At 39.5% G+C, this 25,325-nt stretch overlaps 1 protein-coding gene across 1 annotated transcript; it reads right to left on the bottom strand.

The window, feature by feature from the left end:
- Nucleotides 1–1,554: 1,554 nt before the first annotated feature.
- LOC127956045 (gastrula zinc finger protein XlCGF8.2DB-like) lies at nt 1,555–21,473 on the bottom strand. The gene is made up of 3 exons (XM_052553799.1): nt 21,421–21,473; nt 12,902–13,031; nt 1,555–3,479 (listed from the first exon to the last, which is right to left on the bottom strand). Exons 2-3 carry the CDS (start codon nt 12,984–12,986, stop codon nt 2,671–2,673), a joined length of 894 nt encoding a protein of 297 aa, XP_052409759.1. The 5' UTR covers nt 12,987–13,031; nt 21,421–21,473; the 3' UTR covers nt 1,555–2,670.
- Nucleotides 21,474–25,325: the final 3,852 nt, after the last annotated feature.

Below are 25,325 nucleotides of genomic sequence, written 5' to 3' on the forward strand. Positions count from 1 at the left end.
GTAGCTACTCCATTAATAAAGGAGTCCAGACATATGAAAAATATCAGTCCACATGCGTTTTATATTTTATATGCGGGAAATAGACAAATAATACTACAAATAAAACCAAAAAACCATGGTTACTATAGTTAAACCATGGTAACCACAAATTAACCATGGTTTTGCTAAATTAACCATAGTTTAACCATGGTATTTGTAGTAAATCTGTGGTTATACAAATGGTAGTCAACACGCCAAAAAACCATGGGTTACTACAGTTTTACTATAATAAATAATGTTTACTGTTAGTTGTGGTGAAAGCATTTTGTGAGAGAAAACGTGTTGCAATAATGACGAGATCACTGCATTCACGCGATAAACAGACTCTGTCTACTCAATGCTCATCACTGCACCCTTACATGTGATGGGAAAAAAATAATTATATAAATCAACACTTCCACACTTCCATAAATCAACAATATAAGTATACCTAAGGAATCAATTAAAAGCATTTAAAGAAAAGGAAATAATTCATGTCATGGGACCTTTAGGAAAATTAAGATGTTTCATCATTAAGTGGCCATTTTCACCAGCAAATTTAATGTTTTTCTTTTTTTTAAATCATGAATATCCACTTAAGAGCACTACATTTCAGCATTTCAGGGCCAGACTTTGTGCTACAGCATCTTTCAAGACCTGTTGTTCAGTGTTAAGCATCAGGCGCAAGTGCAAGTGCTTTCAGTTAGAGTCCTGCACGGGTTCGGGTGACCCGCAAATTTGGCTGAAACGGGTGAAAAATATCCAACTGTGTCGGATACGGGTGCGGGTCGGACACAGGGGAAACACTGGTCTAAACACGGGTTTAAAACAGTCACGTGCAAACGTAAAAATAGGCCTTTGTTCCACTTTTAAAAAATCACATCCACGCGAGCACACGCATGAGTCATTAGTTAACAGACGTAAAAGACCAGCCAGCTGTTGTTTTTTTTTTTCAGTTTATATATATATATATATATATATATATATATATATATAGAATCTGAATTAAAATGTGTTTGATTTAAGCCTATTTAAAAATTTGGGTCATAAAATTATATTGCGCATAAGCTCAGCTAACGCGATCGTTATAGAGTTGTTTAAACAACAATACACTTCCACTTGCATGTATTTGACAATCGGAATATCAGATATTTAATTCCATAGCTAACACATTTGTGAATATTGGCCTAATCTAGGCTATCCAGGGTTTTTTTTATTTTTATTTTATTGCATCTGAAATTGACTTTGTGCAGCTCATTTACATGCACGCTCTGGCGCAGATCCGCCTCTCGCGATGCTCAGCTGTGAACGATTAATAAATGGGTGCGTTCGACTTGAAGCACAACCTCAGACGGTGGTATGATTCGCTCTATTGTTGTTCTGTTTTCTTTCAGGATCAAAAATACAACAAATGAAAGCGTTTATCTGTATTTCCAACGGATGAGAACTATGCATATACATTCATAAATCAGTCAATTTTGTATTTTATTATGAGATATTTTATTCTAATGTGATCAGTGACTCAAGCGCTGATGGAACAAAGAGCACTTATTTCGACATTTGCAGTAAAAACATGTAATATAAATTCTCAGAAAATGCATTTAATACCAATATATTGAAACGTCTGTTTATATAGGTAGCTACTCCATTAATAAAGGAGTCCAGACATATGAAAAATATCAGTCCACATGCGTTTTATATTTTATATGCGGGAAATAGACATGCATGCATGCGTGACACAAAATAGAAAAATTTTAGGTAGCAAAATATTTTTTTGTAATTCTGTCAATTACACTAAGGTTATTAGCTACATTGTCTGCTATATATTTGCTTCTTATTTATTAAATACGGGCAATTGATTGATAAAACATTGATCAAAATTAAGATAACGTATAAAAAACGAATATCTTTTAAAAAGAGTTTTCCATGAATAACTTCTGTATGACATGGCAATAAAATTCGAAAAAAAGTGTGTCTAATGTGATTGGCTTAACTGATTTGATTGCGGGTCGGGTGTCGGTTCTATTTTAAGCGGGTCGGGACGGGTGCGGATTTACAAAATCGGACCTGTGCACCTCTCTGCTTTCAGTGCAGCTGGAAGAGATGCGTATAAACAAATGTAAAATGTACATAGCACAAATCAAGTACTTGCAGCCATGACTTCACTTCCGAAATTTTCCAGTTAAAATAACACCCTGCTTAAACTTACCCTTCACTCATTTCTAAACAAAAATATTTTAACTGGACATTCTTTTCTAGTTTTTGTGAAGCAAGTTCATATGATATAATTTAACCTGTTCTTTTTGCATCTTTGAAAAAGATAATGGTGGGACGGTTAAACACAGGTATAATGAATAACACACTAGTTTGGGTTAATGTGAGAAGAACTCTTTAACACAGTCATCAAGATGTAGATAGTCATGGCCAAAAGTTTTGGCAGTGACATAAATTTTGTGTTCTGCACAGTTTGCTGCTTTAGTATTTGTAGATGATATACTAAAAACAGTGATAAGCATATCAGGTTTTAAAAGCTTTTATGGGCAAAAACAATACGAGACGATATTTACAGTGTTGACCTTTGTTCCTCATAACCTCTGCAATTTGCTCTGGTATGCTGGATAATAGCTTCTAATATTACTTTATCTAAAAGGGTTATCTCCTACAGTGAATCTTCACGTGTTCATTAAGGGTTACTTTACGTCTGAAACTCTTTCCACACTGATCACATGTGAATGGCTTCTCTCCAGTGTGAATGTCCATGTGAGTCTTAAGAGATGTGTTTCGTGAGAAGCTCTTCCCACACAGTGTGCAGGTGTGAGGGTTTTCTCCAGTGTGAATTCTCACGTGGGAATCAAGAGATGGTTTATATCTGAAGCTCTTTCCACACTGAGAGCATGCGTAAGGCTCCTCTCCGGTGTGAACTCTCATGTGAGTCTTGAAGCTTACTTTATGAGCGAAACTTCTTCCACACTGTTGACACAAAAAACAGTCCTCTTTTGAGTGAACCCTCATGTGGGAATTAAGCATGTCTTTATGTGTGAAACACTTTCCACACTGATCACACGTGAATGGCTTCTCTCCGGTGTGGATACCCATGTGTTTTTTAAGGTTCCCTTTTTGAATGAAACTGTTTCCACACTGTTGGCAGGTGAAACGCTTCTCTCCAGTGTGAATTCTCATGTGGCTTTTAAGGTTGGCTTTTTGACTAAAACTCTTTCCACATCGTTGACAGGTATAAGGTTTCTCTCCTGTGTGAGTTCTCATGTGGATTTTAAGGTTTGGTTTTTGACTGAAACTCTTTCCACACTGATGGCAGGTGCAAAACCTGTACGATTTCCTCTTGGATGTTTTTCCTGAGGACGTCTTGTCAGTCTTTGCAGATTTTTTCCCATTTATGAAATCATGATATTCTTCTTCCATTTCACTCAGTTCTTGACTCTCTTCTTTCAGTGGCATCGGGTCTACAGTGAAAAGATTTTTGAAAACAAATACATGTTAACCCAATGCTATAAAATTAACACTGTTTCTATTACAATGGTACTATGCTGTAAGAAAAAAAGAAAAGCCCCTTCTCTGAACTTGTCAGATTGCTCTTTTTTTTACTTCCCTAGACTCTCTGGCAGGGGCAGTGGACTTGTGTCTGTTTTTAAAAGCAGTTTTTGTTGCTGATCTTTAAATACAAATGTTTTTTAAAGTTGAAGCACCAGTGAAACCACATCTGTCCGAAGGATATACCAATCACACCTCATGACAAGGATCCCACCCCCTACAAATATATATGGCTGTGACCCTGAAAACAGCATACTTGTTCTCTTCCCCATGAAGACTTTCCTTTAGCACCTGTTTTGTCCTGCTTCAGTTCAAAAACGTACAGTCAAAGTAGATTCAAGTTTCAAGATTCAAGATTTTATTTGTTACATACAAGTTATATGGCATACTCTTTTTAGGCCATGCAAAAAAAATGAAATACAAATTATGAAATATACAAAAAAATAACAAATTAAATACAAATAATGAAGTATGCACAATATATTAAACTACTACATAAAAAAGTTCAGTGTGCAGAATGTTATTGGGTAACCCTACACTACCTGACTCTAAAGTTGGTTACACTTTTATTAATAAATAAATGCACAGACACTATTTAAACTGAACGGAGGTGACATCACTGAATTCAATGATGAACTGCCTATAACTGGCTATGATTTTGCATTATTGACAATGTTTTCCTAATGAATGTTGTTCAGTTGCTTTGACGCAATGTATTTTGTTTAAAGCGCTACATAAATAAAGGTGACTTGACACATATTCCACCTTAAATTAAGTCAATAAACTTGTTGCGAAAATACAACTTTTTGTCTAAGAGCCGTAGTCTCTTCCTTCCTGACTGCCTGTGATGCATTAAAATCCTCCGACAAGAAAGTTATCCGTGTTATTCCTCTCATTATTCCAAGCTGAATCCACTGAATTTCAAGCTGAATTTCAGCTTCAAAAGTCTACTTGATGTCACAGTGACGGATGACAAATACAACTCGCATAATAACTTTGACTGTTTGCCCTTTTGAACTATAATAACGATTGCTTGTTCAGTGCCATGGCCGCTGACGTTATTTATTTGCTAACATCTCTGTGCTCTCTGCTCGAGAGAGCAAACTTTAAGATTACACTTGTTCATTTATATTATTAAAAATGGGAGAAAATGTAAAGCGCGGTTTGGCGGTCGAAGTCATTGTGTCCCTCACTGGTTGCCATAGAAATATGACACGCGCTCAAGACTGCACATGCGTGCTAGCTGTATCAACCTAAAATATGCTTTTTTAACGCAATTTGAGCGCCATAGAAAACATTCATGTGACCGTTCACCTCAGATTGTGTTGCTGATTTGAAATATATTAAATATGAATGTGTCAAATCTGCAAGCATTATTACCGTGTGTGCACTTACTCTGCATTAACGTACATTAACTCTGAGTCTGCGCACTCTGCTTCAAACGGCAGAAAGAGAGAAAGATCACTTTTTTTTTCTTTGGCTTATACTTTTCTCTTCCTAATTTTACAAGTTGCAAGTTACAAAAAACACAAGCAATGTCTGATCGCGGCCGGGTTTTCTCTGAGTCGATGACTCCGATCGCACGGGTATTACACACAATGTTAAACAGACCCAGGACTTGAAGTAATAGATTCGAACTCGACCCAGCTGATCATTTAAAATATAGACCCGAACCTGTCCGGGTCCTGGGTTGACGGGTCTCGGGTGCACTGTGAAGACCTCTACTACGGAAGCGTTTGCCTGACTGTAGCAGATAAAACAGTGGATTTCCAGGGTGGGTGGAGTCTTTGAGGACTTTAACAGCCCTAGCTCCTGGTGTGGATGTTTTGCAGAGAGGGAGATCAGTTCTGGAGATGTGCTCAGCTGAGTATACCATTCTTTGCAGGGTTTTACAATGCTGGGCTGAGCCGTTTCCATACCACGATGACATCCACTCATAGTCAATATACATATACCTTCTATAGCACTGCTCATCAAGGTAGGCAACCTCATTGTTGTTGGAGATGAGGCCCATGACCACTGTATCATCCGCGAACTTGATGACAGAAGTGGAGGTGTTAGAAGGCACAGTCATATATATGTGTAGAGGGAGTAGAGCAGCGGGCCTGTTGCTGAACAAAGTGCAGTTAAAGTCTGTTGCAGATTTCTCTACTCGTTCCAGAGTTTTTTGCAACTAACACGTTAAGGCAAGCTAAGTCAGGGTCCGAGGTTGCAGCGGAGAAAGGGAAGGATGTCCCTTTATGCTCTTGTCTGGCAGCTTGTGGATTTATGATCTATTGGCAGTGATTTGCTTCCAAAGTGTATCATGTCCATTGGAGTTAAGCGCATTGGTGTTAAGCACACTCAGGCCGCGCTAGCAGATGTGAAGAGTTGTGCACACTGTCATGTAATGCCGGCCACTATCTTGGAAAGAAGGCTTCAGGTGGCTCCACCTTCTAAAGACGATCCCGTTCTATCTTCTGTCCCTCATTCGACAAAGGGGGTCGAACCCTCTCCCTCACAGAATCTTTCTTTGAATCCATAACCCCCCCCCCCCCACACACACACACAGAGTCTCCTGAGTTTACTTTGCTTTTTCAACCAACCGCTGCTTGCAGAAGGTGATGAGGTGGAGGGAGACGAGGAGGAGGATGAGGAAATGTTATTTCACCTCCTCCAAGAGCAGCATGATGATGAGGAGGATGACACTATCCTGTCTGCAGCACAAGCATCCAGCCATGTGAGTGTGCAAAGCGGCGATGGTGGTAGATTGTAATGGAGGTTTCTGGCATCTAAGCCTGGCATCACTTGGCCTAGGGCATCCAGGAGTTAAATGTGACAGCTATGATGGGAAAAGGATTCCTTCTCACATGCCTGTCAACGGATACTCATGGCTTGATGTGAGTGAAATGGAAGGGCTTGGGCTTTCTAACCCTCCCATGGTCAAGCAGTCAGTGGCTCACCACCTGCATCCAAACAGGTGATCTAAAATTAATCTACTAGTCCCTTCCTCCATGTGCATCAATCCTGCACACAGGTAATATCTCAGGTTTTATTTACAGGGGGTACAAATTTGTTACACTTCTACTTGGGCTCAGCCTCGCTCCTCACAGCACCTTTCCCATTGGATGGTGGAGGTGATTTAATTGGCCCATAACATTTATGGGTCTTCATTCCCAAGCAGGATTAAGGACTCATTCAACAAGGGGTGTGGCTATTCTGTGGCCATTGTTCAAGGGAATTTTGGCCGCATGAATAGCACCATGTACCAAAACCATGTCCTCGTCCGAAGACCCATCTAGTTCTTCTCCGGTCCCATCACCGCAGCCAGCCGGCTCTAAGGCCACCCCATACCCGGCGTGGCAACCAAATAAAGTCCCAAGCTACAACCCGCGGGCGCGGTAAGATGCCTACCCTCGCCGCCTCCGGCAAGAACCTCGGCCCCCTCCCCCTCGTCCTCCTACCGCTCGGCCAGGCCTACGATTCCGCCAATTGAAAAATGGACAATGTCGAACCTGAGGCAAGCCCTGTCCAAAACTGATATCATACATTCAATCAAGTTGAGTAAGTCTGAACTGTACAACTTGTACTCAAACTTACAAACTACTAACATTTCTCCCCAGTCAACCCCAATCCCAAAGAAAGGAAAAAAAGAAAGGAGTACCTCGAAATACGCCTCACAGCACTCCACCATCCTCCGCCGCAAGGCCTAGCTCCCTATCAAGCCACATTTAGCAAGCCTGGGCCGCGCCCTGAATCCTACTGCCGGGTTGCCCGCTATGTCATTCAGTTTTTGCACAAACTGATGACCGGCGCTCCCTCACTCGAAATAAACAATTCGCAAATCTCCTTAATTAAAGGGATCCAGCGATCACAGCCCACCCATCCAGACAATAGAAAACCCATAACCGTAGATATCCTCACAAAATGTATCCACACCCTCTGCACAAATTACCAACCCCTCAGCATTGCCCACACGCTCGACGCCATGTTCATTCTAGCTTTTTTCGGTTTTCTTAGGTGCTCGAAGCTTACGATCTCGTCAAGTTTCAATCTGAAAATCAACCCTACCATATCAGACCTAACTGCACTCGATGACGAAAAGATCGCTTTTCTAATCAAACAAAGCAAAACAGACCAAGCCAAGAAAGGTCATTTTATAGATATTTTCAATCTCCCCTCCCCAATCCAGCTTTACCAATCCATCCTGGCATTCCAACACCTTAGGAATTCCCAGGCAAAATCCCTGCACGAACCACTATTCATCGACGACTCTAAAAAAACAGTCACTCGTTTCTGGTTCTAAAAACACCTCAGATGCGTCCTGCAATTATCGGGTATCTCAGCAAACAATTTCTCCACCTATTCCTTTCGCGTCGGGGCAGCAACTTCAGCAGCCCAAAATGGCCTCTCCAAGCAGCAGATCCAAACTCTTGGAAGATGGTCTTCAGAAGCGTAACAAAGCTATATCAGAACAAATCAATTTCACTTAAAGAAAGCCCACCAAACCCTCATCGGCCACCAAAATATATAAAAACAAATATATATATATTTTTTTCCTTTCAGTCAGTGACGCGTGCCTATCGAACACCAACGAGTACATCGCAGCTAAAACAATTTTCCCTCTGATAGCAAGACGTACCCATCCAATACCGCAAATTAAGCTTTCGCCGAACACCAATGGGTGCTTCTCAGATAAAACAATCTTAATTTTCCCTCTGATGCCTGGAGAGACTACCCATCCGGTGTCGCAAGTTTTATACAAAAATAAAAGGCTTACCTGTTCGATGGGTGTGCTCCGTTCTTTAAACTGGCAGCTGTCCTCTTGTTTATTTACTTTTTGGGGGGTACTCTAGGTTCGGGCTATTCCCGAGCTCGGAGCCCTTCCCCGGACAGCACGCCAAACATGCATACCATACATCAGCTAATTATATGTAAGCGTGAACTCGTGAAATTATGTTTTATTAACAAAATTTGGGAGAAGCGCGTCAGATACTTAGCCTAATCAACACAGGTGGACCATGATCAAGTAATCAATCCCATAGTAAAAATATCGCTGACTTACCTCTATCCATTGACGGTTTATCAGCATCCCTTCTCCTCCCCATCTCCTCACTTTGAGTTCACTTTATAAAAGACGGGGAAGGGAGGTACTCTAGGTTCGGGCCTTTCCTGAGCTTAGAGCACTTCCCCGGACAGCACGCCAAATATGCATACCATACCTCAGCTAATTATATGTAAGCTTATATGTTGGCTATACCATTCCTATATTGAGATACAGAGTCATTGTTTGAAAGAGAACGTTTGGTTACTTGCATAACCCCGGTTATCTGAGAACAGAGCGAGGCATCTCACCAAACTTACCTTATAAAATGCTTTACCCATTATGGGTTATTTATATGTAATTTGGGTCATTTTGTGCAACTCATGCGTTGGGTCAAAATCCATTAACACAACTTATATCGTTTTGACCCAGCACGTGGGTTGTATGTGCTTCGAACCTCATCACCACCAGAGTCCACGACTGTTCATCCAGCGAGGCGAAGAAATAATAAAAGGTATGTGTACACTACATGTCTAATTCACTTTGTCTGTGTTAAGTTACCTATTAAATTAGTATCTTTGTATTGTCTAAGTTAGTTGGTTGGTTTGGCTAACAATGTAGCTAACGTTAGCCATTATCATGTAAGCACCGATAGCCTACAGCTTATCTATTTGGTCTGAATTACATTATTGAATTAACGTTAATTAAACACAGGGTGCTGAAGTAGCTCAGCCAGGATTCACTGTTTGGGGGACTCTCTGGAAGTGAAAAAAAGGTCCTTCCTTAGGAGGATTTTCCAGGGAAAGGCTGTCACAAGGAATAGCAGCTCAGAGGACCAGGTCCAGGTGGGCCTGTAGGGCACAACCATCATCCGGGCCAAGGGGGTCTCAGGTAGGGCATTAAACATCTGGCGATGGAGGACTCTTGGGAGGCAACCAGGTCTAACTGAGCTTCCCAAATAAATGTGGCATGATTATATAACCACTTGATGGTTGTTGTATGCAAACATTGCAGTGTTGTCCATCCAAATGAGCACATGCTTACCCAGAAGCCATCGTGAACTCAAGGCAATTTATATGCCACTGCAGACGAGATCCTGTTCAGGAGCCAGAGGCAGCATTCCTCTTACATACAGAGCCCTAGACCAATCCGAAGGCATTGGTTGTGACAACAATAGTATGCCTTGACACAAGCCCCAAGGGCACTCCTTTGGTCCTAGAAAAGCAAAGTCGGGCCAAGGGCTAAATAAGAGGTGACAGATCAGCAGAATGATCACCTGATGTGTGCCGAGCTGTAAGTTTATTTGCTTTAAGAACAGCAATGTTACTAGCTCTGTGATGAGAACGGTCATGTAGCATGTAGGTCATGTAAATTATAAAACAATTTTATTGATAAAATCATCAGTGCAGCTTTGACATCACAATAGTCCTCATTTACGAAACAAGGTACAACATAAAAGGAACATGAGCGGCGACTACAATGATATCTCACATCTGGTCTCAGCTTGTGTATATAAGATTTTGAGTTACCTGAACTTGCGCACATCATAGTAAGTACGGTGGAGGATTGTAGAATGACAGCATTTATTCATTTCCATTTAACCAGTAAGATTAGAATGCATTTCTCTTTTTATCTGTGTGAATAGCAGACCACAAGGATTCAATCCTTGCATCATGCACCTGCAGCACTTCAATGAAAATAAAAAGGATCACATCAAATATAGGCCTACAATAGGCTACAATATAATTAACAGATAAACAAGAGGAAAAAAAGAAACACACTGTGTAACAACGCTACACTTGTTTTTGTGACAAGTTTTTGTTTATATCTTTAATTGATTTAATCTAATAGTGGTGCATCCCTAATATTAATTAATGAAATTACAAGAAGAGGAATTTCGTGAATATACAACTGTATTTATTGGCAAGCAACATGTGCAACATATCACCTTAAAACATAGCAGCTTTTATTGTTCTGCCAAAAATCAAGAGGTTTTCCATTTTGTGTGATAACTGGCTCTGATAGTTTCAACTGCAGTGATACTGAGCTGATGTTCCTGATCTCCATCCAACAACTCAGGACACATAAGATGCAAGGAGCCAGTTCGTGGTACTCCGGGGGTTCGCCTCAGCATCCGGTTGCTCCAGTCCAGGAGCCAGGACATCAGAAGGCAGCTCACGAATCTGGGGATTGAGTGCATCAGGGAAAAATCTGTCCCTGCACTCTTTTAACAACAACAAAACAAAACATAAATTTATTTAACCTGAATATGAATTGATCAAAAAACATAATCAGAAATACTTCAGTGAATGGGTTACGGTTGATCTAATTTTAGAAACAAAATATGCAACAGCACAGAGAAATTATGAGAAAAAAATAAATAAAGTAAGAAGAGTTCTATGATTTAATGCATTTGGAAGGTTATGTTTGGCTCTTGTTGCCTAGCATACTCCCAAAGTATATATATGCTTATTTTTTACAGCAAGTTTATTTTTTTAACTAATTTGAATAAGGAAATACTAGCCCAAGGTATAACACCACACGGTTTTCATTTCAGTATTAGCTCCTTTTATCAATCACTTAAGGGAAATTATGAATACTTGCAAGATGATTTAAAGAGCCTGCTGGAATAATAAAAAACATGTATGTTCCAGTTCTTCATTTAAATGTTTTCAATACTCCTTTCCCCGATGTTTAATTTGCTCTATCGCAGCACAACACATACTCACGATTGGGAAGAATGTATAAATGAAGTTTTCTCACCTGGGATCAAGGACTGAAGGGATGTTAATCAGATGCTCGGATTCAGTGTCACAGAATCTGTTCTGGATCGCTTCACACCACGTGGCTTTTGAAGCTTTTACTCCATGGTCAGTGTCTGGCGGCAGTGGCTCAGTGGTTCATGTAGGTTGTCTACAAACCGGAAGGTTGGTGGTTCAATCCCCGGCTCCACCTGACCAAGTGTGGAGGTGTCCTTGAGCAAGACACCTAACCCCAGCTGCTCCCGACGAGCTGGATGTGCCTTGAATGGCTGACACTGCAGTCGGTGTGTGAATGAATGGGTGAATGTGAGGCAATTTGTAAGCCGCTTTGGATGGCCATGTGGTCTGTTGTAAGAACTATATAAATGCAGTCCAATTACCATTTACCATTTCTGCTGTCCTCCCTAGAAGACGAGTTAAAGCTCTGGTCGATGGTATGACATCTGCAGCCGATGCAGTTGATCTGTTGGGTGAGCTCTTCAAATGGGGCAAGTAGCGAAATCATATTTTTCACTAATTAACATCTATGAACTATTTTTGCCCTGGCATGGTGTAACGTGAATCCGAGTAGGACACAAGTCACAGGAACCCCTCGTCCTCCACAATAGACAGCGGCTGATGAACTCCATTATTTCCTCCCTGTCCGTGTAGTAGGGCTGCTGTCTTTGAAACGTCTCTGTTACCGACAGCTGGGTAAGTGGCGCTGGAGTTGCTCTCTCGTACTTTGAAAACTGCTCATAATCATCCACACGAGTAACCTTTAAATGTCTGACGAGGTTTGTGGTGTTAAAATGCTTTGGGTGCTTCCCACCTCGGTGAATGTGCTTGCTACACATTTACAAACAGCAAACGTATTGTGTTTTCACACAACGTGTAGAACTGCCAGACCGGTGAAGCCATTTTTAGCAGCGCGTAAAAAATAGTCTTGTGAGTTTGTGTCATCTGGTCTACTTTTCTAGATCGGTCTATATAGAGAGCACCAATCAAACATCCCAAAGCAATCATCGGCTGATTATGATCGGCGACCGATCAATCACAGCACTTCTAAAATAGGATGTTTATAGTTAACAGTATTTCAATGTACATATAAATGACAATTAATGTAGCCTAACTGTTGTCATTCATAAGCTTAACGGGTGTTTTTGTGGAGTAAGATCAATTTCTCTTTCATGAGTTTACTTCCTGTTTTTGGCTGGGCTTCGTTTCTCCGTGTCATAAACTCTAGGAGTGAGTGAGTGTTTTTAAGGGCGTGATATTTAAATGATAATTGTTTTCTGACGTCACATTTATCAACGTAAGATTATTCGTATGATCAGACTGGGGGCATACAAATGTGTCATGCATCACACGTGAATTCGTGAGTTGATTTGTGCACAGATCTGCACTCGTTTCTATGTTAGATTGATAAATGAGGCCCACTGAGTGTGTGTCTGCACTGTGTGTGTGTGTGTGTGAGTGTGTGTGAGCGAGAGAGTATGTGATTTATAAAAACATTTTAATTATGACACACACAGACATTCTTCAGAAATGTTCAGCTTTCAGAACCAACCTATTTGTTCCTCAGTCTCTTCTTGTTTGACTCTGAATGTTTCTTCAATCTTCACATCTTCAATCTCCTCTTTAATAAACGCCATCTTTATAACGGTGGCACAGTCGCTTCACAGAAGGACACTTTTATCCTGTTTAAGATGAGAATAATTAACAGAATTAGTTCAACAAGGGACTCAGTCAGAGCACTGCAAAAAATGGCCGATCTTACACTTAATATTTTTGTCTGGTTTCTAGTCAAAATATCTTACAATTGTTAAATCAAGATACTTTTACTAGACAAGCCAAATGACTTAACATATTAAGTCTTGTTTTCAAGGGAAAAAAAAAATCTAAATGAAGTGAACTTTGCATAAAACAAGTAAAATGATCTGCCAGTGGGGCTGAGAAGATTTCTCCTAAAACAAGATTGTTTTTCTAACTGACAGATAATTTTGTGAACACAGAAGGGTCAGATGTGACCTGCGAGGTCCTGCACACATAATGGCAAAACCGCTAACAACAGTCCAGTTTACACATAGACAGTAAAATAAATGGACACAGCGACCCCACTGGAACTCAATTGAGACAAGTGAAGCCCATTTTTAGCGTTTTTTAGCACTTCCGTTTCTGACGCGCAGACTCAAACTAAGCTTGACGACGTCAGCAACCTGTCTGACAGATGTAAATCTTCTAGTAGCTGTGCGTGCAAACTGCCATCGTTAATCTTGCAGAGATGGCGAGCTTGAGCGGGGAGTTCTTTGTTGTGAGTGAGCAGGAGTAAGTAATCTGATTAATTATTTTGTATAGTTGTTACGTCTCTTATGAAATTGTTTTTACTAGGGGTTAAAAGAGGTAACATTAAGTTGCATTTTAAAGAAATGAGGCAGGGAAAGAGGTGGCAATGGAATACATGACACAACTGCACTACAAGAAATATTTATTGCCCTCAAGGAACAACAAATTAAACAGACAAGACAAAGGAGAGAAGGGAAGTTAAAGTGGCGCTTAAATCATAAAATGAAATATGAGCCCCACTAACTAACTAACTTCCCAAACCCCTAAACTAATAAAGAAAGAAAAGAAAAGTCTTCAACGCAAAAGCGTCATAAACTACACTAACTGCACTAAAGCCAAAACATACAAAAACAAGCGCACACAACTAAACTAGTGTTTCTAATACATCCAAAATCACTACGTGCAGATATGTAGGTCACGTGACTTACTAAACTCTTCCACTCCTTCCTTGTCTTCCAAACCATCAATAAGCTGAGAAAACATCAGATCAGAAATCAGCAAAACGACAAACGCACACCATAGTCACAGCAGAAAATGTCCTTCCCGCTCTTTCACAGATGTCCTCCTTTTAAACCTCTTGGATGCGAGCATGATTGGCAAAGGAAACGATGTTAACGATGATTGACAGCAAAGATATCCAATAGAATCCAAGGAAGGTGGTACCTGAGAGCATGAGAGTGAAAATGGAGAAAAAAAAAACACAGCACAAAAGATCGCGGACCGTAACACTCCCCCACTTAAGAGTAAACCTTTTGTAAAAAGTTTAAACTCTAGAAAGAGTGTCTGCGAACACATTATCAGCCCCCTTCTTATGTCTTATCTCAATATTATAACTCTGGAGCAACAAAGACCAACGAGTCAATCTTTGATTATGATTGTACATTTTAGAAAGAAACACTAGTGGACTATGATCGGAATACACAACAACTGGAAGTATGCTAGAACCAAGGTAAACTTCAAAATGTTGTAGAGCAAGTATTAAAGCTAGAGTTTCTTTCTCGACCGTAGAATAGTTTAACTGGTTTTTGTTAAACTTTCGCGAAAAATAACTCACTGGATGGGTTATTCCTTGTTCGTCTTCCTGCAGAAGAACAGCTCCAGCTCCAACATTACTAGCATCTACTTCAAGCTGAAAAGAACGTTCATAGTTGGGAGCCTGAAGAACAGGTGAATTGCACAAAAGCGCTTTCACGCTTTCGAAAGCATACTGACACTCAGCATTCCACATAAAAGACTTCGAAGGGCTTAACAAAGTAGTAAGAGGACTAACAACGGATGAAAAATTCCTACAAAAACTCCGATAGTATCCAACCATTCCCAAAAATCTTCGAAGTTCTCGTCGAGTATTAGGAACAGGGAATTCTGAAACTGCCCTCACTTTAGCTTCTACTGGTCGAACTTGACCATGCCCCACCTCTTTCCCAAGATAAGTCACCGTCGCTTGACCAAATTCACACTTGGCTAAATTAAGAGTTAATAAGGCTTTTGCCAAACGCTCAAATACCATTCGAAGTGACTTAATGTGTTCACTCCACTCTTTGGAATAAACCACCAAATCATCCAAATAGGCACTACAATTTGGCACATCAATTAAAATCTTATTAACGAGCCTTTGAAATGTGGCCGGTGCGTTTCTAAGTCCAAAAGCCATCGCAGTATACTGCAGAAATGAATCAGGGGTAACGAAAGCTGCGATTTCAGAAGCTTTAAAAGTAAGCGGGACTTGCCAGTAGCCTTTTAACATGTCTAACTTACTTACAAACTGTGCAAAACCAACATTATCAACACAGTCCTCCATTCGAGGAAGTGGATAACTATCAGGCACAGTAACTGCGTTCACTTTCCTAAAATCAGTGCAGAATCTAAAAGAACCATCCGGCTTTGGAACTAAAATGCATGGTGAACTCCACGGACTACAGCTTGGTTTTGCAAGACCATTCTCCAATAAATAGTCAACTTCCTGACGCATTACCGCACGCTTCACATGATTAACTCTGTACGCATGTTGTTTAATCGGACGAGCATCTTTAACATCAATGTCATGGTGCAAAACATTTGTCAATGTTGGCACATCTTTAAACAAACATTTAAACTCTGAAATAAGCTGAATAAGATCATTTTTCTGATGTTCATCCAAATTTTTAAAATATGAGCTGAGATCTTTCAAAATTTCAGAGTTAGTCAACCTCACAGTAACTTGAGGAAGATTGCGAAAAATTACTCCATCATCCTCAGGATTTAAATCAGGTACAGATGTTATTTCAGTCACAGCTGCAACGGAGAAAACAGGAGATTCGACAGCTTTAACCACGTTTGCCTCGGGTGACTTTCGAACATGATAAAGTTTCAACATGTTCACATGACAGATACGAGTCTTCCGTTTTCTGTCAGGAGTACAGATCACATAATTAGTTTCACTAATTTTCTCCTTTACCTCATAAGGACCAAAGAATCGAGCAGAAAGTGAAGATCCGGGGATGGGTAAAAATACGAGAACTGAATCTCCAGGCATAAAAGAACGCATAACGGCCTTCCTGTCAAAGTTACGTTTCATTCCTTGTTGTGCCTTAGCAAGAGATTCCTTAGCTAACGAACAAACTTTATCCAAGCGTTCTCTGAATTTTGTCACATAGTCCAGTAAATTTGTTTTCGCACTGAGATCATTCTCCAAAATTTTGTCTTTCAAAACCTTCAAAGGACCACGTACCTGGTGTCCAAATACAAGTTCAGCAGGGCTGAATCCAAGAGATTCCTGCACACTTTCTCTTACAGCGAACATCAACAAAGGTATTCCCTCATCCCAATCATTACCTGTCTCTAGACAGTACTTTCGCAACATAGATTTCAGTGTCTGGTGAAATCTTTCCAGCGCACCTTGACTCTCCGGATGATAAGCACTAGACGTGCGATGGGTAATTGCTAGGGTCTTCATTACCTGATTAAATACATTGGACATAAAATTTGTACCCTGGTCACTTTGTACAATTTTAGGCAACCCAAATATCGAGAAAAATCTCACAAGTGCTTTCACAACACTCGGTGCCGTAATTTTTCTTAAAGGAATCGCCTCTGGAAACCTAGTAGATAAACACATCACGGTTAGTAAAAATTGATTACCACTTTTCGTTTTTGGGAAAGGGCCCACACAGTCTACTAGTACATGTTCAAACGGATCTCCTAGCACAGGGATTGGTTTCAATGGAACAGGTGGAACAATCTGGTTTGGTTTTCCAACAACTTGACATGTGTGACAAGAACGACAATAGCAAACTACATCCTTTTTCAGTCCGGGCCAAAAAAAATGCTTTAAGATCCGACTATAAGTTTTCCGAACACCAAGATGTCCTGACAGTGGATGATCATGCGCCAAACATAGCACATGTGGTCGATATAAAACAGGAACCACAATCTGATAAGAAACATCCCAGTCTAAATCTTGCTTTGGTGATGCACACCATTTTCGAAGCAACAAACCATTTTCAACAAAATAAGCATTCTGCTTATTCTTAGTCAGATCAAAAGAGACAACGGAGTTAAAAGCGGTAGTGAGACTTTCATCCTCTTTTTGGGCAGAAATTAACTTCTCTCGTGAAACTTTTAAAATCAACGAATCTGAATCAGTCAGTAGTTCTTGAGATTTTTCCATTTTCTTTTGTTTAGGAAAGTCAGAAATAAGTTCTTTCTCTCCATTAACTACAGCAGGAAAAAAAGTGTCATTCAACTCCACTTCTTTTAAACTTCGCAACTGCGCACGGGTAACCGCGCACATGGGAAAAACATGAGGGTATGTTTCACCCACCTCATTTATCACACTGACTTCTGGTTTATCCAAAACCTCCAACAAGGGCATAACTTTCCCTCCAGCCAAGTCATTTCCCAATATGAAATCCACTCCTTTCACAGGAAGCGAAGTACAAACTGCCACTCGAACAAACCCAGTACACAGATCACTTTGCAAATGCACATTATGCAAAGGCACTTTTACACATCCCATCTCAATACCTTGTACAATTACACTGGAGCTACATGAAGTTACATCAGAAAATTGCAACTTATTCTCCACGACAAAAGATTGCATCGAACCAGTATCCCTAAGCATCGTAATTTCCTTTTGCTCATCAGCATTTCCAGAAAGAGAAATCAGGCCTCTAAGAAGAAACGGTCGATAGGTCTCTTCAACTTTGTCACCAGAGAAAACAACAGCAGGATTAAGAGTTTTCACAAACCCTACTGACTTCGATTGAAATTGTTGTTTTCGCTTCAGCAATGAACAATCTACAACAATGTGCCCTCTTTTATGACAATAAAAACACTCGCGATCCTCTCTAGTTCGCGGTGAATTAACTTTCGAGTGCACAAACTGGACACTGGGAACATCAACAATCGGTTTCAAATTTTCAGAACGTGTAGGTACAAAAACATTTTTGTGAGTTAAGATAAACTCATCAGCTAGCACAGCAGCAGATGACATCGAAGTTACCTTTTGTTCATTCAGGTAAACTACCACTTTCTCAGGCAAACAATTTTTAAACTCTTCTAGTAAAACTAGCTCACGCAACAAATCAAAATCATTTACTTTGTTTGCCGCACACCATTTATCAAAGAGTGTACCTTTATCTCGAGCAAATTCCACAAACGTCTGGCTAGAAGTTTTCTTACAAGTTCTGAATTTTTGCCTATAAGCTTCAGGTACTAACTCATATGCACGAAGTATGGCAGACTTTACAGAATCATACTTAAGACTATCTTCAACAGATAACGTAGAATAAACTTCCAAAGCCTTGCCTACCAATTTACTTTGAAGCAACAATGACCAAACTTCACTAGGCCAATGGAGTGAATTAGCAATCCGCTCAAAGGCATTAAAATAGGAGTCTATTTCTGATTCTCTGAACTGAGGAACAAGAGCAATGTGCTTACTCACGTCAAATTTACAGTGGGATGACTCAACCACCGGAGAAACAGCAGATAAAGGAGATGAAACTGGCCGTGCAACAGGCTCTCTAGCAACCTTAGCGTCAAGTTCAAGCTGGCGCAGCCTCACCTGCGTATCAGCCTCGATTTCATATTTCCGTATCTGTAAACGTAAATCAATCTCAGCTTGATGTTTCTGAGTACGCTCCTGTGCCTCATAATGGAGACGAGCCAAGCGGACTTTCATTCGCGCATCATCTCTGGAACCCAAAGAAACCGGAGATAACGGATCAAAGGGTGGCAAACCAGCTTTCGTTTCCGCTTCAGCCTCCACCTCCACTTCAACGTTAATTCCGCCACTACATACGTCTGCTTCCCCCAAGCTAAAAGAAGCCACTGCCACGTCGCTAGGGCTTAAAACTCCGGCCTTTTCAGCCGTCACAACTCCTGATGTCAGAAGGACATTTAGCTCGACTAATTTATCTATTATTCGACTCTTTATATCAGCCTTACGATTCTGTCTATTGACTGTCAAACTAAAGTGATCAGCTATCGCAAACAAATCCTGTTTTCGACATAAGTTAAGCTGTTCCAACGAAGGACTATTAACAAACTCTTCTAAACTGAACATGTTTCAAGTGCATTACGAATCACTGCCTTTTACCACATTTCACAACTACTCAAATCAACACTTCCCTTTGCCAACACTTCCCTTTGCCACCACCCCAACATCTCTCAACATGCAAAATTATATAAAGGGCATACTTGACCACTTCTCTTTCCTAAACAGGGAAAAAAAAAGTGATAAAATATAAAATCCCAGAAGAGCCCCCATTTAATGTTACGTCTCTTATGAAATTGTTTTTACTAGGGGTTAAAAGAGGTAACATTAAGTTGCATTTTAAAGAAATGAGGCAGGGAAAGAGGTGGCAATGGAATACATGACACAACTGCACTACAAGAAATATTTATTGCCCTCAAGGAACAACAAATTAAACAGACAAGACAAAGGAGAGAAGGGAAGTTAAAGTGGCGCTTAAATCATAAAATGAAATATGAGCCCCACTAACTAACTAACTTCCCAAACCCCTAAACTAATAAAGAAAGAAAAGAAAAGTCTTCAACGCAAAAGCGTCATAAACTACACTAACTGCACTAAAGCCAAAACATACAAAAACAAGCGCACACAACTAAACTAGTGTTTCTAATACATCCAAAATCACTACGTGCAGATATGTAGGTCACGTGACTTACTAAACTCTTCCACTCCTTCCTTGTCTTCCAAACCATCAATAAGCTGAGAAAACATCAGATCAGAAATCAGCAAAACGACAAACGCACACCATAGTCACAGCAGAAAATGTCCTTCCCGCTCTTTCACAGATGTCCTCCTTTTAAACCTCTTGGATGCGAGCATGATTGGCAAAGGAAACGATGTTAACGATGATTGACAGCAAAGATATCCAATAGAATCCAAGGAAGGTGGTACCTGAGAGCATGAGAGTGAAAATGGAGAAAAAAAAAACACAGCACAAAAGATCGCGGACCGTAACAATAGTATTTTAAAATGTAACGCCAGTACGCCATATTAAGTTAATTGCCTGCGAGCTTCTCCTCCTGTCTGTACGGTAATGCGACAGAGAGTCGAGTGGTTATGACGCAATCGTTAGCCTATTTTTTACAAAAACTGTTTCTACGGGGCCATAATGTAACATAGAAGGTAATGGAGCCCTTTATACATTGTCGTGTATCTTTAGAAATAAATAATGGACAAACGGAGTCTTTAAACGCCTCAGATGTAAAGTTATTCGCTGTCAAAGTGACGTCAAAATGAATGGGAGTCAATGGGAATGCTAACGCAAGTGAAGTTCTGCTAAAAGATGGCAGCCCCCACCCGACTTCAACTTCTGGTCGAGTTCCTTGCCGCCTGGGTTTACAGGGACATAAAATGTGTTAAAATTGACCAGGGCACAAAAACAGCTTATAAATATCATTATGCAATATTATCACCCACTATGGGTATAAATCTTATTTCAGCTAGTTCTTTCAATTAGGTCTGGATTTGTGTTTATTTTTGTAACTGATTCATCGTAAGCCTCATAACGTCTATCAGTTTTTGAGTGTAAAAAACATTATATGTGGATAATTTTATCCACTGTATTATTATTATTATTATTGCCAAACTTATTATTATACATATTGTATCTTACAATGGACAATCATAATGACCTAACAAATATCATTCATTCATCATAATATTAGATTATATACACCTTAATTCATCATGATGGTTTTTTTTTTTTTATAAACCTATGTTTATATTTTGGACGTAAAATGAAGATATTAGCAGCATATTCAAGAGATAATGATTCTCAGTTTTTGTAATAAATAATAAAAACTCGTTGAAGTATAAAACTGTGGGTCACATTAGTAGGGTTAAAATCAACCCAACATTTATTGGCTATGTTTCAATCATAATAAAAGGCCATCTGTTTCTTCAACAAGATCACGGAATGAGCCAGTTTCATCCTCACAGACAGATGAATTAAACCGGTCACGTCACGCCCTCGGAGTCGAGCGAGCGCTGAGTCGAGCGAGTCAAGTGAATCGTTTGGCGAATCAACTGATTCGGACATTCTCGATTTCAGGAGCCAAACGAGACGCGTCTTTTCTGATGCTCTTTACTCGCACAAAATAGCGATGATAAATGTTGCATAAAGCGTTATACATACACCCACGAATATTTTATCCGTTCTTTTTTGTTGGAACTGTACAAATGTCTATACGGTTTGCATCGATTTTAACAGTTTAAATGATGAAAACACAAACCTTTTCTTCAGCTGAATCACAACAGAAGCTGGAGCGCGACGCAGCCTTGTGACGTCACACCGACGGGCCAAAATAAAAGTCCTGTTCATACGTTCATAAACGAGCATAAAAATTCACACACAAAATAAGACTCATATTAAAACATGCCAGCCTGTACTAATTTATTTTTAATTCTTGGTGAAATACTTTTTTAAATTAAGTTTGTCCAATGATCATTGTCTTCAAAATGAATGTACATGTGTTATATATGGTACCAGGGTTTGTAGTGTTAAAAAAAAGTGAGTTCTGGTATAAAAATGCTGTTTCACCTCAAATGACCTGTTTGGCTTTGTGGGGTGTGAGGACAGTGCTTCTCAGGTGTTTTCACTGCAGGCAGCTTCACGATGATGAAAGCACGTTAGGGCTAGCCCTGTCAGAACTAATTGAGATTGCAGTGCAGTCAGGGGGGCAGGGTTTCATATTTTTTGAAGCACCCCTGGGCGCCGCCATTGGCTAGCGGACCCCCACCTGCTGTTAGCATTCCCATTGACTCCCATTAATTTTGGCGTCACTTTGACAGTGAATAACTTTACATCTGAGGCATTTAAAGACTCCATTTGTCGATTAATTATTTCTAAAGAAACACGAATATGTATAAAAGGCACCTTTACCTTGTATCTTACGTGGTGGTCCCGTAGAAGCAGTTTTGGTAAAAATAGGCTAACGATTGCATCATAACCTGCGATTCTCTAAGTTAACATAATTCCAGCCAAAGCGCTTCTAATGCTGCGAAATGATTTGATACGATCTGAAAAATTACTCTTCGTCAAAAATTACGAATCCCATTAATGTAAACATGCATAACAACAGCCCAAAGTTTAAGTGGCTTAGTTCCATTGGTTCATTAGCAAAACACATTCTTACACTGGCGGGCTCCACATACACTTCTTGTTTTACAATTAAAAAAAAAATAATATATATATATATATATATATATATCCCCTGTCATCTATCCAAAGTGTAACTAAATGGCAACAACTTTTAAAGAGTGTCAAAAACACTTCTAGTAAAAATCAGGATTTCGAAATGGACACATCTCTGATGAGACATTGTTCCCATGCAACCTCTCAGCCACAATGTCAAAATATGTAAATGACAAATTTCCAAAATCTTTCAATCAATGCTCCACAAGTTATTTTTCACCATCACAATCCCTTTTATTATAAGATACAATGGGTTTACATGTACAAGGAAATTATCTTGGTGTACTAGACATTGTCAAAAATACAAAGAAATAAAAATGAATAAAATAAATGTTAATGCTCAAATCAATCATGCTACAAAAGACGGTGTACACAGAAGTGGTTCATTTCACTGGTTCTCAATCACTAAGCTCACTGGTTTGACGATGCCATCATTAAATCAATGAACTGACTTTAGCTGGAAAATGACTGTTGTCCTCAGTTTTTCTGTTGACTCTGTAAAGCTGCTTTGACACAATCAGTATTGTATAAAGCACTATATAAACAAAGGTAAAAAACTAATTCATTTAACACTTCTAGAGGACTTTTCACTGCTTTACCACACACACACACACACACACACACACTTAAACACAAGCAGGACAAAAGAAATCTTCCTCAATGGGAGGCTGACCAACACAGTTCCAGTGAAACCATAGGTCACATGTGATATTAATCTGTGAAGAATGCGTGTTGCACTTTAAAGACAATGTGCCTGTGTTAACTTGTTTATCATCTAATTTGTTTAATAAAGATTATGTGAAATATGATCTATTATATTATCTAAATGCTGGTGAAAAACCTGTATGAAAACAACACAGAACATTTTCACGAGCTTTAATGGTTGTAACGGAAATGGGTTCAATCAAAACTTTGATGGTCTTTACATTTAAGTCTGTAATGACAATTTTATGTACTGTCAATTGTGCTTTGTGTCTAGTGGATTTCAATTCAGATGCATACAATCACAATGATTCAAGCAGAAAACTATGTTGCAAAGTTATTTAAATAAAGTAAATTACACTTTACAGCAAAGTAGTGCAACCTATTATTATTAAATGTTGTTCCTCAAAGTGAAATGATGCATTCTGTACATCTGGTTTTGCAGTTCATGGCCAATGTTTTGAAGTCTACATCACAAACTAAAAACACAAACTTTTTTTAAAATCCTCTGTCAGGATATTCAACTTTAATGACAAGACAAAAAATTCTGTTTACTCAAAAAGGCCTAGCAAACCTTGAGAAGCTGCATGTGTTCAAATCCGCTCTCTCTAATCATACTAAGTGGTAATCATTAAGGAAATGTGTCCTTATTAAAGCCGTTAAGCTAGTTTCATTCTGTCCACATGACGAGTCCATACAGATGCTCCATATTAACAAAAAAAATGAATCAGTCAATTGACAAGCCTATATATATTTCAGTTTTTAACTTTATGTATTGAGTTGTGGTGGTTTAGTAAGGGAACGTGTCTAGTGGTGAATAGAGTGATAAGAGGTGATTGTGAGTAGATGGATCCTGTAAAAGTCAAAGAGTTGGAGAACTTTCTTCATGGAACAGATCCTCCTGGATGTTCCTAACAGGACAAATCCATCATTAAAAGAAGAGCTGAAAGCTATATAGTGAAAGGTAAGCCTTAAAATTGCCATTTTAGTTGCACAGGTACATTAAATAATTACCTTAGCCTTTGTCTAATTTCATATCAGTTGGCCTGCTTCACTATACATGTCAGAGGCGTAGGCGAGGTTTTGGAAGAGTGAAACCGATGTTTTGAAACCGGGTCCCAAAGTGTATATATTAGAAAACGCCGCCTTTGCATTTCGTCTCGACGACGAATCCGTACATTTTCTGAAAATATGGCGTCATCAGCTCACGTCTCGCCCCTAATCAGGCACCGCTACATCACGTAACCGCAACAAAAACATGAACAAACACTGAACGCTAACATTAACACGGATTAATAAATGTATTGTTCCATGTTCGTTTGTGTACCACGCACAGCAAATCCATGTCTTCTTCTGCGTTTTAAGTGTATCTCTGTGGCAGAATTACAGCGCCACATGCTGGTCTGGCATGTATACTACATCGGTTTCATGTGGACGCGGATATTTCTTGAGACGAGGGAAAAAAAGATTGGGGGTCCATGTCCGTGTGGACAGGGCCGAAGAAGTAACGGGTAATTACGGTTATGGATAGAAATGTAGGAGTAAAGAGTACAATATTTGCCTCTCAAATGTACTTGAGTAAAGTCATGAGTACTCCCCAAAAATGATACTCGAGTAAAGTACAGATCCCTCAAAATTGTACTAAAGTACTGTACTCGCTTACTGTCCGGCTCTGTATATCATGTTAATATATTGCCATAGTTAAATTCCATAACATGCTAATTACAAGTGATACCAATTTCACATGTTCGCACATACATAAGTTCTTGCATATTGTTTTTGTTAATTTTTAGTTTTTGCCTTGATAACAGAAAATATGAGCTAGGCATCATGTATGACAGTCAAAAATGAGATATGAGCTACAAAATGACCAGATCTTGCCATTAGCTATATAGAAGACATATCTTGTATGTATAGGGCTTATAAGTGAATATGAAGAAGCAATACAGGAGACCTATATTTCCTGTATATGCACATATATGCACCTCAATTTTGCCTATATGTGGCATATTTACGCATATATTCAGTATATATACGGCATATATGCAGCATATGTGTGCATATACACTGCATATAGGTTTCAAATATGCACATATATCCACATATAGGTTCTTTCCATGTGGGAAGACTCGAGATGCCATCAGTTCCAGATTCTTCTGGGCTGGCATGGAAGAGGACATCCCCAAAATGAGTGAGTTTTATTCTTGCCTACTTGTGGCTTATTATTTTAAAGAAAAATCA

The sequence above is a fragment of the Carassius gibelio genome, chromosome B4, assembly GCF_023724105.1.
Source record: "Carassius gibelio isolate Cgi1373 ecotype wild population from Czech Republic chromosome B4, carGib1.2-hapl.c, whole genome shotgun sequence".
Taxonomy (NCBI): Eukaryota; Metazoa; Chordata; class Actinopteri; order Cypriniformes; family Cyprinidae; genus Carassius; species Carassius gibelio.

Coding starts and splice junctions, on each gene's coding strand:
- LOC127956045 (XM_052553799.1), bottom strand. CDS start 12,986: ATGGCGTTTATTAAAGAGGAGATTGAAGATGTGAAGATTGAAGAAACA. Junction 3,480..12,901: donor AGAGACTGAGGAACAAATAG/GTTGGTTCTGAA, acceptor TTTTCACTGTAG/ACCCGATGCCACTGAAAGAA.